This window comes from Arvicanthis niloticus, chromosome 8 (genome assembly GCF_011762505.2).
Source record: "Arvicanthis niloticus isolate mArvNil1 chromosome 8, mArvNil1.pat.X, whole genome shotgun sequence".
NCBI classification, from domain to species: domain Eukaryota; kingdom Metazoa; phylum Chordata; class Mammalia; order Rodentia; family Muridae; genus Arvicanthis; species Arvicanthis niloticus.
The window spans coordinates 70,179,440-70,192,852 of record NC_047665.1 but is presented as its reverse complement, the minus strand read 5'-3'; the positions used below and the strand labels follow the sequence as shown (position 1 = coordinate 70,192,852).

Here is a 13,413-nt window from a genome sequence, read left to right as displayed (position 1 = left end):
CCAGACTGTGTAACTGTCATCTACCCACCCTCCACTGATGAACAGATCTGCTTGTTGCTAACAACACTAAGACAGAGCTATCATTCAAGAATGGCTGCTCTGCAGGGCTGTGCTGTCCTAGGGTGCCACTTTCCTGGTTGTCACTCATTGGGGAAGCACCTGCTCTTCTATGTGGCTGTCACGAGTCAAGGGCATGCATCAGAATCCTGCTTGCTCACCCTCTGCCTCCCCGCCCCTCACCCTCCCCCCCATCCACAAATTGAGATGTCCGAGTGCCATCCATGGAGTCTGCAGAATTAAGATGCTAATATCACAAAAGAGAACTGCCAGGAAAGCACATGGAGAGATCTGGGCAAGGAACTTCTCAGACCCTGGTTCATACACGTCACCTGCAAAGACTGTTCATATACAGACTCACATAGGAGATCTGGGCTGGATCCTGAGATGCCACTTCTCCAACAAGTTGTCAAGTGATGCCTAGGCACTTGGTCAGGAGCACATGAAGAGCTCTGTGCTGTCCTGATTTGGGAAACACTTCTTTCCAGATTTAGCTTAGAGTTCTGAGACCTGGAATCAGACGTTCTGTAAGCCTTGTTCTCAAGACGGTTAGCATTTACCCCACCTATTAAAAGCCTTATTTTCATAAAATGATGGAAAACTGAAAGTGGGAAATTATCTTTGGGAATTTAAAATTCCAGGATGGTTGCAAATGACACTGTCTTGGCTTGTGCTACTGTGCCTTTAAGCACCCAGCTAACTTTCTTTTAGTGGTCTTTACCTTCTAAACCTTATTTTATGAACGCAGTTTATTTTTAAGGAGATTCATGGTTTAAGCAAGACAGAGCTAGCAATGTGGGGCAGATGGCAGAAGGAACATCACCACAAAACTTGCCACTTGAGTGTGAGAGAGGAGAACAGCAGCCAGGAGGAAGTCTTTGTCCCCTTTGCTAATGAGTGTCCTTATTGCCCAGGGTGTCTGAATAGTTAATTACTTGCAGTTCCTGCAGCTGCCAGATGGTGGGGACAGAGCTAAAGGCTAACCTCTGGAGAGTGGAGGCTGTAGATTGATGTTTGGAGGCAAAGCGCCTCATTTTATTATTGTGTTTTCCCACAATAATGGCTTAGAAAACATGTCAGCTGGAAGCTGCTACTACTTTGTCATCTGAGTTTTCTTCCCGCAGTTCTTAGGCTATGAATGATAACAGGCACCCACGTAATCCTCTATGGATGGCCATGAGCTGCCAGGTGGGGAATATAGGCTTAAGTAGATTCAAGGCAGCCTTGTTTGTTTATATTTTAGGAAATCCTGTTAGACCATAAACACATTCTGTGATAGTTTCAATTTTAACTAAGCGAGACACATTAATATTAAGGGTCTCCCTTTATTTTAGAGAAACCCATGTTGTTTCTTAACTGCTTGTTAGAACGCTTAGTGTTCCTTTAGTTATGCATGTTAGAATCTAACCACTATAGTTGTCTAGTTAGGATGGTGAAGAGTTCAAGACCATGGGCCTGAGGGATGCCTCAGTGGTTAAGAGTGCTGGCTGTTCTTACAAAGGACCTGGGTTCAATTCCCAGCAACCACATGGCAAGTTATAACTGTCTGCAATTTCAGTTCCAGGGGACCGTACATCTTCTGACTTCCAAGAGCACCAGGCAAACATGTGTTACATAAACATACAGGCAGGCAAAATAGTCATACACACAAATAAGTAAATAAACAAAATAGCCAGCCCCGTCTACATAGTAATAATCTGTTTCAATAGCAGTAAATGAATAAAATAAAAAATTAATTATACTGTAATAATCTAAATAGAATAAAGGTCCAAAAACTCAAGGATGTGTACCCAAGCTTAGAACAAAACTCAACAGCCTATGTCAAATGCTATTAAATCCAATGTATATGATTATAATTCCATTAATAAGTCACTCATTTTAGAAAGTAGTATTAATATATTACAAGACATTTCAACACTTGTTTTTCTTCTGAAACATTATCATCACAGGGAGAAACATTTTAACAACTTATTTTCTGGTTTCCCTAAAGTTAAGTCAGAGGATAATTCCTGAAGGAAATCAGTATACTGGAAAAATGGCGTTGTTTTTAAGTTTCTAGTTATTCTTATTTATTTGCGATCATGAAATTACTATAAAAGAAACAACTCATAACTCAGCTAAGGCCACAGTAAAGTTCAAAAGTATTTTCAAGTTTATGGTAATTTCAGAACAAGACATGTAGAATTGTTTCCCTATTTTAGCATAATAATGTGACTGTTATTTTGAAATTACATCATCTGTGATGAGGTATAAAATTCTGCACCAGTCTCCCTGATCCATGACATCTTAATTTTTTTAAGTGTGTCCATAAATGTAGACAACCATAGGAGAGCATATTCAGATGTTTTCAATAGCTTTGAAACAGACAAGAGGAAGAAGAAAGAGAGTAGCCTTCCCAAATAAACTTCCATTGCATAGGAAAAAGCCTCCATCATAATGGACATGGCAAGATTTAAACAAAAGACACACATAATAAAAATGTAAATGAGTTTGCTCTACTAAAACTATAACTTTAAAGTCTTTTGTTGTAAGTTATCTTGAAACCTTCTTACAAGGTAATCACTTTGCATAGAGATTTAAGCTGAAGTCTTCAATAGCGTTAACCGCCTGCACAGCCCCTGTGACAGGCATGCAAAGCCACGTTAATGTTCAGAATATGAATTGCCTCTGGGTGGCTCCCCCACCCAGCAGAAAACCAACTGTGTGCATATCCGCGTGCCTGATGGACTCCATGCGGCTCCCAGCCTGCAAACGTCACCCCTTGACATGTGATGGGCTCCTCACCACACTGGCTGCACTGACTCCGAGAAATGCCACAAAGGCAACAAGCCCCCCTCCTTAGTCCTACACTTTGCCACCCCCTGGCGCTGCCCATCCACGGTCCCCCCAGCTTGCCTAGTTACAGGGGACAGCGCTCCAGACACTCAGAGAGAAGTGTGGGTGGAGGGGCCCCAGCTGCCTCCCCGGACACAGCCTCCATAATGAATTGACCTGAATGAGGAGGGCACAGGAACAGTATGATATGCATTATTCCTGTCAATAAAATGTCCCCATGTGCTGGGGTCTTTGTACAGAATGTACTGTGGCCTTTCTTCCAGCTAGTTCTATTTTTCCCCTTTCCTTTTTCCTATTCATATTATAAGTGTGTAATAGAATTCAGAAAATTATATGATAGCGCCTCTGTATCTGCATTGTCCTAGAGTGGCATATTTAAATCCTTGGCTCCCTGCTTAGAAATATGGATTTCCCTGTCTTTGCAGGACTCTTTTGCCAAGGAGCCCAGCTCTCCAAGGCCAGAAAAGGAACTTTTAGATTGCAGGGCAGAGAACGAGAGGTTGATGCAAATCATCACAGTGCTTGAGGAGGAGTCACAAGCGGCCATAAAAGAAAACGAAATATTAGGTAATACTGTCAACCATATTTTATAATAGTGTATAATGTGTTTATATATGTATTTCATAATATATATTTATAATATATACATATATATGTTTAGAAATCAGTTTGAAAGCTATCAGTTTTTCTTTTAAGATAGCTTTCTTGGCTTGAAACGTAAGATCTATCTATACTTGTGCTACTGAGCCTTGCCTTGTGAAAAGAAAAATGAAAAGAAAGGAAAGAAAAAAGAAAGAAAAGAAAAGAAGAGAAAAGAAAGTGCCTCACAGTTTGCCCTACTTCGCTTAGGAGTTCTGTAAACAGACACATGTGCAATGGTCTAAACTATTACCTACATAAGGGGACATGTTGGGATACACTGTGGGGAAGCAGGCTTAGCCCTTCAGAGTAAAATGCTGAGACTCAATACTTAGATTCAATTTCTGACATGAATTTTAAATGTGAATTTTTTTTGAGACTTTAGATTTCATTTTGTTCAGACCATAAACATCTTAATTAAAATGTGCATTTTTTTTAATCTCCAGAAGTACACTGCTTTAAAAGTGCTTTTTAGATTTAACTGTTGGCATTGTATTTGTGTGGGATGTTTTTCCCTCTTTGTATGATGTTCTGGTAATCTACACTATGAGAGCAGAGCAAAGTTTAAAACGTGGATATGAACAACATTGGTGAAATGAGATACATTTTAGTGTATTTAGTACAGGATGATGCCACACCACTATGAATCCATTTCTCTTCTGATGTGGCATGACAGTACTTTCTCAGGTAGTGGTCTTTCTTAGCAAGTCATAAAGTGCCACCTGCTAAATAAAGCACTTTGTATTGGCTGTAACTAACAGAAAAAAAAAAAAAAGAAAAGAAAAAAAGAAAGAAAGAAAGAAAAGAAAAGAAAATGCCCACTGCTAGTATTGATGAAAAGCATTTAGCCCTCAGCCCCACTTGAATCTTGAACTTATTTCTTACTCCATCTCTGACCAGCCATCCTAACAGCAGGAAGAATGCTGTGAATGTCAAGGGCATTTGTGAAGGTCACAATCTTGCTAGGACTTGTGAACACCAGGCCTGCCGGTCCCTCTAAAGCCTGCCTCAAGCAGGCAGTTTGAATACAGGGGCCTACGCGTGTAATTTCATGGTCGGCCTCTCTCTCCTTTTGTTTACAGAGGATGAACTTATGTATCTGAAAGAGATTTCAGAGCAGGATCAGCGAACTATCCAAAAGGTACGAAGATCTTTTACATTGATAAATGACTCTTTTTAAATTGAAATATCAGTACCATTGGCTAAATGACACCATGTCAGGGCGTCTTCAGATGTAGAGAAAGTAGGCTTATGCATGTCTCCATTATGTCATTTTAACAACATAGTTTCCTTGTTATCTGGAATAAAGCAGCTAGTAATAAGTAAGAATTCTGACTAAAAAACCCATTGGTATATTGGTAATCACCCATTTGGGGATATATGAGCATCTATCTTGGTTGTAACGAACTGACAAGTTACAGGACTTTGAGTTTCCTAAGTTTACTTGTAAGCATCTATAACTAAGAATGAGAACACGGTCACATCTTGTCTTCAGGCCAGATGTTGAAGGATGCTCTTTTTTTCTGGACAAGAATAAATTGGCTTATTCTGCTAGATCAATCTTTGTTTAAAGCAAGAAAAGTTTCAGTGTCATGAAAATCAAGATTCCCTGGCACATCTGATGCACAGGACTACAGTGATAGTTCTTTCCCCAGCCTACACTGGTGAGATAGCCCTGCTTGAAGTCTTCTGAGCAATATTTTCCCCCTGTGCGGTGTTCATTGTACTGTGAGCCCCCGTGCAGACAGCAGCCTATCTCACCTCTGCTGAGGACCATGCCTCACACCCTGAAATATACACCTGTAGCGGTGCATCAGATGAAGATGCATTTAGAGTTCATAGAACTGCAGGTGAAAGGCAGATCCATACCCCCAAATCACTTCAGTAAAGGTACATACTTTCCAGTAAGTGAACTATCACATTTTAGGTTCAATTAGGCAAAATTAAAAACATGGTTCTTGGAGCTGGAGAGATAGCTCATTGGGTAAGAGCACTGGCCACTCTTCTAGAGGTCTGGGTTCTGTTCCCAGTACCTACCCAACCAGCTGTAACTCCAGTTGCAGGGAATCGAATAGCCTCTAAGTACACTGCATGCACTGGTGTATAGACATACATGCAAGCAACATTACCATACATATAAAAATAAATATTTTAAAAAGAATTAAAAGGAGTGTGTGTGTATATATATCAAAGGATATATATATATATATATCTTTTGTTCTTCAATTACATAAGCCACATTTCAAATGCATGGTGGCCACATGGACCCAAGTTAGGGTTAGATACTGACCAGGTCTGACTTTGCACTGCAAGATATTCTTGGAATTCAGATAAAATTAAACACTGATAGTTGTAGTTAACACCAGGTCAGAGTCGGGACATGTTTTCATCTGCTAAGCAGGTCTTCATGAAACGATTTCATTTTCTTGGGCTTCACCCAGTTTCCTACAGCTGCACCATAAACCCTGCTGTTACAGAGTAGCAATGGTCTCTGGGGACAGACAGGCTGAGATTCTTAGGATCCATTTTGTTGGCATAAAAGGAAATCTTCAGGTTCTGGTCTCACTTTGCTGACCAGGGAAGCACACTACTCATTTACAAAGTTCCTCAGGCTGCTTCTTCAGGACCTGTAGTGAGGACCTCTAGTGACAATGAGTTACAGGCTAGCCTGTGTGGGATACAATATGAAGTTAAACCAGAAATGTCTCCTGTAAATCTTTAAGGGTGCAAACCATGCCTGTGTCAGCTGAAATCTCTCAGTCACAGGCTGCTCAGGCTCTAGATCTGCACTGCTCAGCGCTGCCTCCTGACCACATGTGGCCCCTGGACATTCACAATATTTGAGAGGATTTATTTTGAGCAATTTTAAGTGGGAAAAACTCCAATGCTTGTTTCACTGAGTAGAAAAAAAAATCTTCAAGTTTTCAATAATTTAGATAATGAATCTGCCTTCTCATTTAGAAGTTTTCTAAAATCTACATAGATAACATTTTAACTCTCAAATTTGTCCTGAATTCAAACACATACACAGTGGCTTTTTAAAAATTCCATGTAAAATATGATATTTCCCTCATAATTTTAATATTTACTAGGTGCTGATATTAATATTTGGGGTACATATAGGGATAGATAAAATATAATTTTAACATCATGTTTTATTTTTTAGCAAGGCTTTTATAAAATTGAATTTATGTATATGACTCAAAATGCATTTCTCTTTGCCAGTTCTACTCTAGATGATTATAGGACAGTGGCTCTCAGCCTTCCTAACGCTGCAGCCCTTCAGTACAGTTGCTCATGTGGCAGTGACCCCCAGCCACAAAATCATGTAATTTTGCTACTGTTATGTATCATAATGTAAATACCTGGTATGTAGAATGTCTGATATTCAGACTGTCTGATATGTGACCCCCGTGAAAGGGTTAGCCAACCGTTCACTATAATCTGCTACAGGACAGCACATCTCCTTCATCTCAGTCTTCTTCTACAAGTCCTGTGTTTCTCCTTCACTTTTCCTTACAACCACTGGAGTTCCATACAGACACAGAGTATAGACTCGCTTCCTACTGAGAGGAGAGAATCTAGACCCTCCTCGTTCCTGTTTTATTTCTGACTTTGTGTCCCTGTGGACTAGTTCTTGCCACCCCCCCTTCCTCTTTCTTCCAGGCTTACTATGTATATAGAGATAATAATGTTTGTGAAGGTGGTTTGTCAACTGGAAAGCAGGTCAGACCTTGTTGAACAAGAGAGAACAGACTTTTGTTGCTTTGTTCCCAATACCTTTCATTAAATTTGTTCAATGGTGTTTATTAGGTATTTTTGGAGTGTCATACATTACACTAGTGCTAGAAAAATATTATATATGTGTGTGTATATATATATATACACACACACAAACACACACATATGTGTATATATATACACACACACACACATATACACACACATTATACATACACACACACACAAGTTGGGGGGGACACCTGCTGGGAAGGTACAGACCAAGACCACAGAGCAGGGTGATACATGAAAAAAAGAAGCCTGGTTTCAACTGGAAGGTTCTAGAAACCTTTTGCAAACAGTCCTGCTGTTTTTCTCATGCAGCTTTCTTGGGAGGGCTGCCTGAGCTATTGTTCTCCAGAGGAGAGGAGCTCACAGAAGCTGGCAGCTGAGTGTGCAGTGTGAGGTGTGTTCTAGGACTTCTGAAAATGTGGCGTGGCTGGTCTTACAATAGGGGCATGTTGAGATAACAAGGTGAGAAGACCAGAGCCTGGGGAAGAGGTGGGCAGAAAAAGAAAGAATGGAAAAGACAAACTCAAAAGCTTCAACTGAGACATGAGCTACTTCTTTAAGCAGTAGGTATAATAAAAGAACAAACTGAAGATGAGACTGTCTGGGATAAGCGTTCTACAGAATGGAATTCAGTAGCTTTCATGTTGTAATTCAAAATTCATATTTAACTTAAGTCTGTAAGCCTGTTTTCCATCTGCTGCCACCTCACAATCTCTTCTTGAGACCTTATTCTAGTATGTGGCAGACCAGGAGGCTGAGAGCACAGCTGAAGTGTGATGCCCAGCAAGCTGAGAGGCTGCCGGAGGCACACTCAGCTGCTCAGCGTGGGTGGTAGGAGGGTCAAAGCCAGCCAAAGGACTATCTCCTGAAGCCAGAAGCCAGAAGCCAGATAGAGCTAGGCAGGAATAAAATGGGGGGGGGGGGGGGGAGTCCAGAAGGGAATCTAAGAACAGTAAGAAGCTGTTTCTTAAAGGGCACGGTGTATGTTTTCGCCAGCTGGGGAGTACATAGGAGGAGGAGGTAGCGATGGTCAGGCACACTGGACAGGGTCACTCACACCCAAGGGTTGGATGCCTTCCGAGTTCCTGGAGAAACCTAGACTCTGTGCTAGGCTCAAGATGAATAGGAAGAAAGAAGTGGGGATCCGAGCCTGGGTGAGAAGTCAATAGGTAACTTGGATAAACATTAGACATTACAAAGTCTTAAATGATGACTCTAGAGATGTTTATCAGATTAGTAAATACAATTAATTGATTGAGTTGAACAAAGGTTTAAATTAAGGTTTGAATTTTACCAACGTAAACAGAAATTGTTTAAACTACCAAAAAAAAAAAAAAAAAGCTACCTAAGGACAGAGGTAAAAAGTGTGATTTTTAAGGAGAATTTTCAAAGTAAATGATTTGATATGAAAATAAATATATCATCAAATCCTGAAGCAAGCAGATGTGTCATACAGAAAGTTAAGCAAAGCTGTTATGGGGGCAGACTAACTCACCCTGTTGCATCATGATGTCACATTTGAGACAAATGTGGTGAGAAAAATTGTAAGTCATATACTGGCATTATTAATTATTTACTATTATTATGAATTATATTAGTAAATGTAATAACTAAACACAATTAATGAACATTGGCATTGTTTTGTAGGTTAGTTTGTTTATGTAATGATTATCAGAACATAATAATCTATAAGAAAGTAATTTTCCCTTTGATCACGTTGGAACCCATTTTTCTCCCACATTAAAATGTGTTTTTACTACATTCTGCTGAGGAAAACAGCATAGGCGCTGTGTTCTTATATTTAGTTAAAATGTCCTATTTTTCTCTATTACAGTTAATGGATAGTAGAGACAGACTAAGGTATGAGCTGGATTGTGAAAAAGTAGCCATTCAAGACATGGTAAGATTTCCCCTAAGGAATTTCTATTTCCCCTAAGGAATCTGATTTCAGTTTAACCTGACTTTAATCTAACCTGAATGTTTTAGGTGCTTCACATGTAACAATTGCTGTGAGCAACTTATTTCTCCTTCATCGAGACCCTAAGTGTATGTGTAATTATAGAGACTATTAAATAGGTGTTTGTAGAAAAAGTTTGCATGTTGCTTTGATAAACAGGGAGTAAACTCTGGGGTAAGAAACGGTGTCATCACTGAAGATGATGTACAAAATATTTTCATTTTATTCTGGAAATCTAAAAACCAAAACGGAATTTGAAAGCCTGGGATTGGGAAGGATTTGCCGTTTTTAGTTACAAATTGCAGTAAGCAGCAGCAAGGAAGGAGAGCAGCTAGATATTTTGGCATTCCGTGCTAGTCTCAAGAAAACACTGCCTTTTTATGTTCTTTTAAGAGAACTTTCCAGACGGCTGGTCTTTTATCAGTTGACTCCCCCACCCCAGGCCCTCATCACCAGCTCGTGGGGCAGCACTGCCTGTCAGCTGACCACCGCTAGTATGTCTTTGTTACAGTAAACTGTGTTTATTATAATAAAAAATAAAACACAGCTTGACTTGGGTCTGAAATGTGCTCGGAAAGAATATGATACTGTGTGCAGGAGAATAGGTTGCTCCCAGGAAATCCACGCCACTTCACACACTGAAACGCTTGCTTTCCACAGCTTGTCAGACTTGTGCCAAGTTGTGACTGTCTCCCTAACTCTGTTTTGTTACCCTGGGGCACCCTGTGTTTTGGGTTCCTTGTCATAGAAATTAATGCAAAACAATGGTCCTGGATTACAATGAAGCCTTCTATGAAACCAACTTGGGAATGCAGGCGAGGGGGGAAATTTAAGACCCACTGTTCATAGACACCACGTGTTAGCAGATGTGTTATTTGGGGTCCTTTACTTTTAAATACCTGCATATAAAAAGCCTCCCTCCTTTGAGTGTACTTGGTGGGTTTCTGGTATTCTCACAATCTGTCTTCCTCTGCCCTTCTAGCAAAGTCCAGCCTCTGCTTTGAAAAACAGCTAAATACATACATAGTGATTACAGGGAAGGGAAGTGTTTTTATTGGGCATGAAGTAAATGTGACATTGTTAGTTTGTCAGTAGCAATTGAAAGAACTCTCCAGCAGGGAGTTTGTGCCTATACTGGGAATAGACCCCAAGCCCTGTTCGTTCGTTCTTTCTTCTCTTTCTTTCCAAAAAAAAAAAAAAATCTTAAGAGTTCAACGGGTGCTGTTGTTGTATTGCTCACGGTGGGGGTGGGGGCAGTGGGGTCCAATCCCATTTTATTTTGTTGTTTAGAAGTTCATTGGGCCTGAAGCTTGTTGCCAAGCAGCAAGAACCTGCCTCAAAACAAAGCAAAACAAAAACAAACAAACAAACAACAACAAAGACACCAAAGCACTAGAGTTTTAGTGTGCTTACAGTCAGTTTGGGGGTTCGAGTTCTCAGTATGAATATGAGCCTAAGTCTGTCCTTGGGGCCAAGGTTGTCATGGTGGACCTATTTCCCTCCATCTCCCCCAGGCACTGAAGCTGCCTTGAAGAGCGATGACTTCTGGGATGTCCACAGTGCTGTTTCATGCACTCCTGTGTTTGTTCAGAAGCCAGAGTGTAGGGGTGTACTGAAAAGGAGAGGAAAGGAGTAAAACTGGCCATTATTTTATACGCATCTCATTTCTTAACTGAAGGGCTTCTGGTTTTCTGTTACTGTTTCCCAAAATAGTTTCTGGACTATTAAGAGTCTCATATAAAAAGCAAATGCACATTTAAAAACAGCAACAACTACAACATACACTAAGCATATGCAGGGCATCATGTATGCTATGTAAGAATAGTCATAGGACAAATCATAGAGAAATCAAACTAAGAAAGAGATACTTCAGCCCATGGTTTCTGAGGTTCCATTCTGTGACCGTTTGCTTCCGCTGTTTCTAAGCCTGTGATGTAGTAAACATTTCCAGGGAGAAAGAGAGAAACAGAGCTTATGGTAGAAGAAAAAGGCCAACAGAGGGACAAGATATAGTCCATAGGGCATGCCCCATATTTTCTCTAGCCAAAACCTCACATTGAAGTTTCCACTACTTCCTAATAATGCTGGCACTTATGGATCCCTGACTATAGAAATCCATTGATGAGGCCAGAGATCTCAGGACCCAATAGCTTCTCTGATATTGGACTCATTTTCTACAGACTCTGCCAACACACGAGTCTTTTGGAGGAAGCTTCATATCCTCACAATTACATATGGAGAAATTGTATCCCTAGACGGGACTTGGGGGTGAGACACAGGAAATAGCTCTCTATCTTCCTACATTCCTAAGCGAATGTTTTTCATTTATCTTGAAGTGTGTAAAGGAGAGAGCCTCCATCAGAAAAGAAAGCGCCTTCCTTCACCTGCTCTCCATGTGCTTCATCTCTCTGTGGTTTCTCCGTGCTGCCTAGAGTCAAGACAGACAGGGAGTCTATGCTCTAGTGCCATTCTGGGGACACAGCAGATTCCTTTGCTCCGCCTGCTTCTGTTGCCAAATTCCTTTTAATGTATGCTTCAAGCCGACCCAGCCCTACTGTGTGCGATATGGCAGTGTTTAGTCAACCAGTGGGACACTGATGTTCCCAGTGATCTGAGCAAAACCTCACTGATGCCAAATTTTTGGGAAGTGTGGCCCTCAGTCAAAACTAACACCAATGAGCAGTGGCTGCTGAGTGACTGGTCACTGTATGCTAAGCAGGCAAAGGCAGTTCTACTCTCACAATCACAGTGACTCCCTACCTACTGGTCAGTCCAGTGTGTCCCCTGTACTCCTGGACAGCTGATAGTCCTGCTCAACCTGTACTATGTAATTATATGGCCCAAAGGGCAGAGGGAAGCTGCTGACAGGAAGAAGTCCCTCATCAGTTGTTGCTCACATTATCTCTAACAATCTCCACTGTAAGCTCATGAGAGCTATGAAAGACTTAAGGTAATTAACATTTTATTGTTATGAAAATAATATTTTACAGAATCCCAAATGGCCTTAGGGCCTCGGAGGATCCTTGGACTACAGTTTGATGTCTGCTCTACTATTTAATAAGTTTTAAATATACCTAGCCAGTTGTAAAGAAAGTATCTTTGCTCTTTTATATTTTTGACCCTCTTCCTTTCCAATTCATTTATCCACTGATAAGTTTTCCTCGGCACACCACTGTTAAACTGATACATCGGTACATTTTTTTCTCTTTTTTTTTTCTATTCTTTTCATTATTCTTTATTATATTTTTCGAGGCAGGATCTTGCTATCCAGTTCAGTCTAGCCTAAAACTTGTGATTCTCCTGTTTCAGCCTCCCAAGTACAAGGACCACAGTATACTACCATGCCCAGCTATATTAACATGGACTGTGCTATTTAATGTTAGGCTCAAGCAGAAAGTTCCAAATACTAGAGCTAGAGAGATGGCAAAGGACTCACTGTGCAAGCATGAGGACCTGAGTTCGAGATGTTTCCATGCATGCTAGTGACTCCGGGGAGCCAGAGATAGAGCCACAATTATTATAAAGCTTGTTGTCTTCTAATTCACCTAGAAATCAGTAAGTTCTAAGTTCAACACTATTCTCTCTCTTCTACTTCCCAAAGTGATGGTTCTCAACCTGTGGGCTAAGACCCCCATGCGAGTTGCACATCAGATATCCTGCACATCAGATATTTACACTGCAATTCATTACAGTTGTGAAATGACAGCTCTGAAGTCACAATGAAGTAATTTTATGGCGGAGGATCACCACGTCCTGAAGAATTGCAGTAAAGGGTTGCAGCATTAGGAAAGCTGAGAATCACTGTCCCAAAGTTCCTACATCATCTTTAAACAGAGCCAACAGCTGGGGACCAGAGGCTGAAACACACAAGTGCACAAAAGACACTTTACATTCCACCCATAACCGCTATTAAATATAAGTGTGCAGAGGCCCACCTCTCTTCTAAGGAGGCTCAGGACTTCACACATCACTATGTGGACGATACACTCATGGCCTAGAATCTGCTTTTAATTTCTCACTTTGATGACTCATTGGTAAAATGAGTTCGGAGTGAAGCCCTTGCAGATCTGCCAGGGGTCTCTCTATACTGATAGCTTTAGTTCTGTCTCTACTAGTCCAGCCCCCCCTCCCCA

General features: G+C 40.8%; 1 protein-coding gene across 2 annotated transcripts in view; it reads left to right on the top strand.

Moving 5' to 3' along the window:
• The window catches only part of C8H10orf67 (chromosome 8 C10orf67 homolog), a 95,159-nt gene that overhangs the window by 32,623 nt on the left and 49,123 nt on the right, over positions 1 to 13,413 (top strand). For both annotated transcript variants that reach the window (XM_076939575.1, XM_076939574.1), the window contains exons 6-8: positions 3,318 to 3,459; positions 4,614 to 4,672; positions 9,158 to 9,223. In XM_076939575.1, the coding sequence (XP_076795690.1) occupies positions 3,318 to 3,459; positions 4,614 to 4,672; positions 9,158 to 9,223 (267 nt within the window). The remainder of the gene's footprint in view (positions 1 to 3,317; positions 3,460 to 4,613; positions 4,673 to 9,157; positions 9,224 to 13,413) is intronic.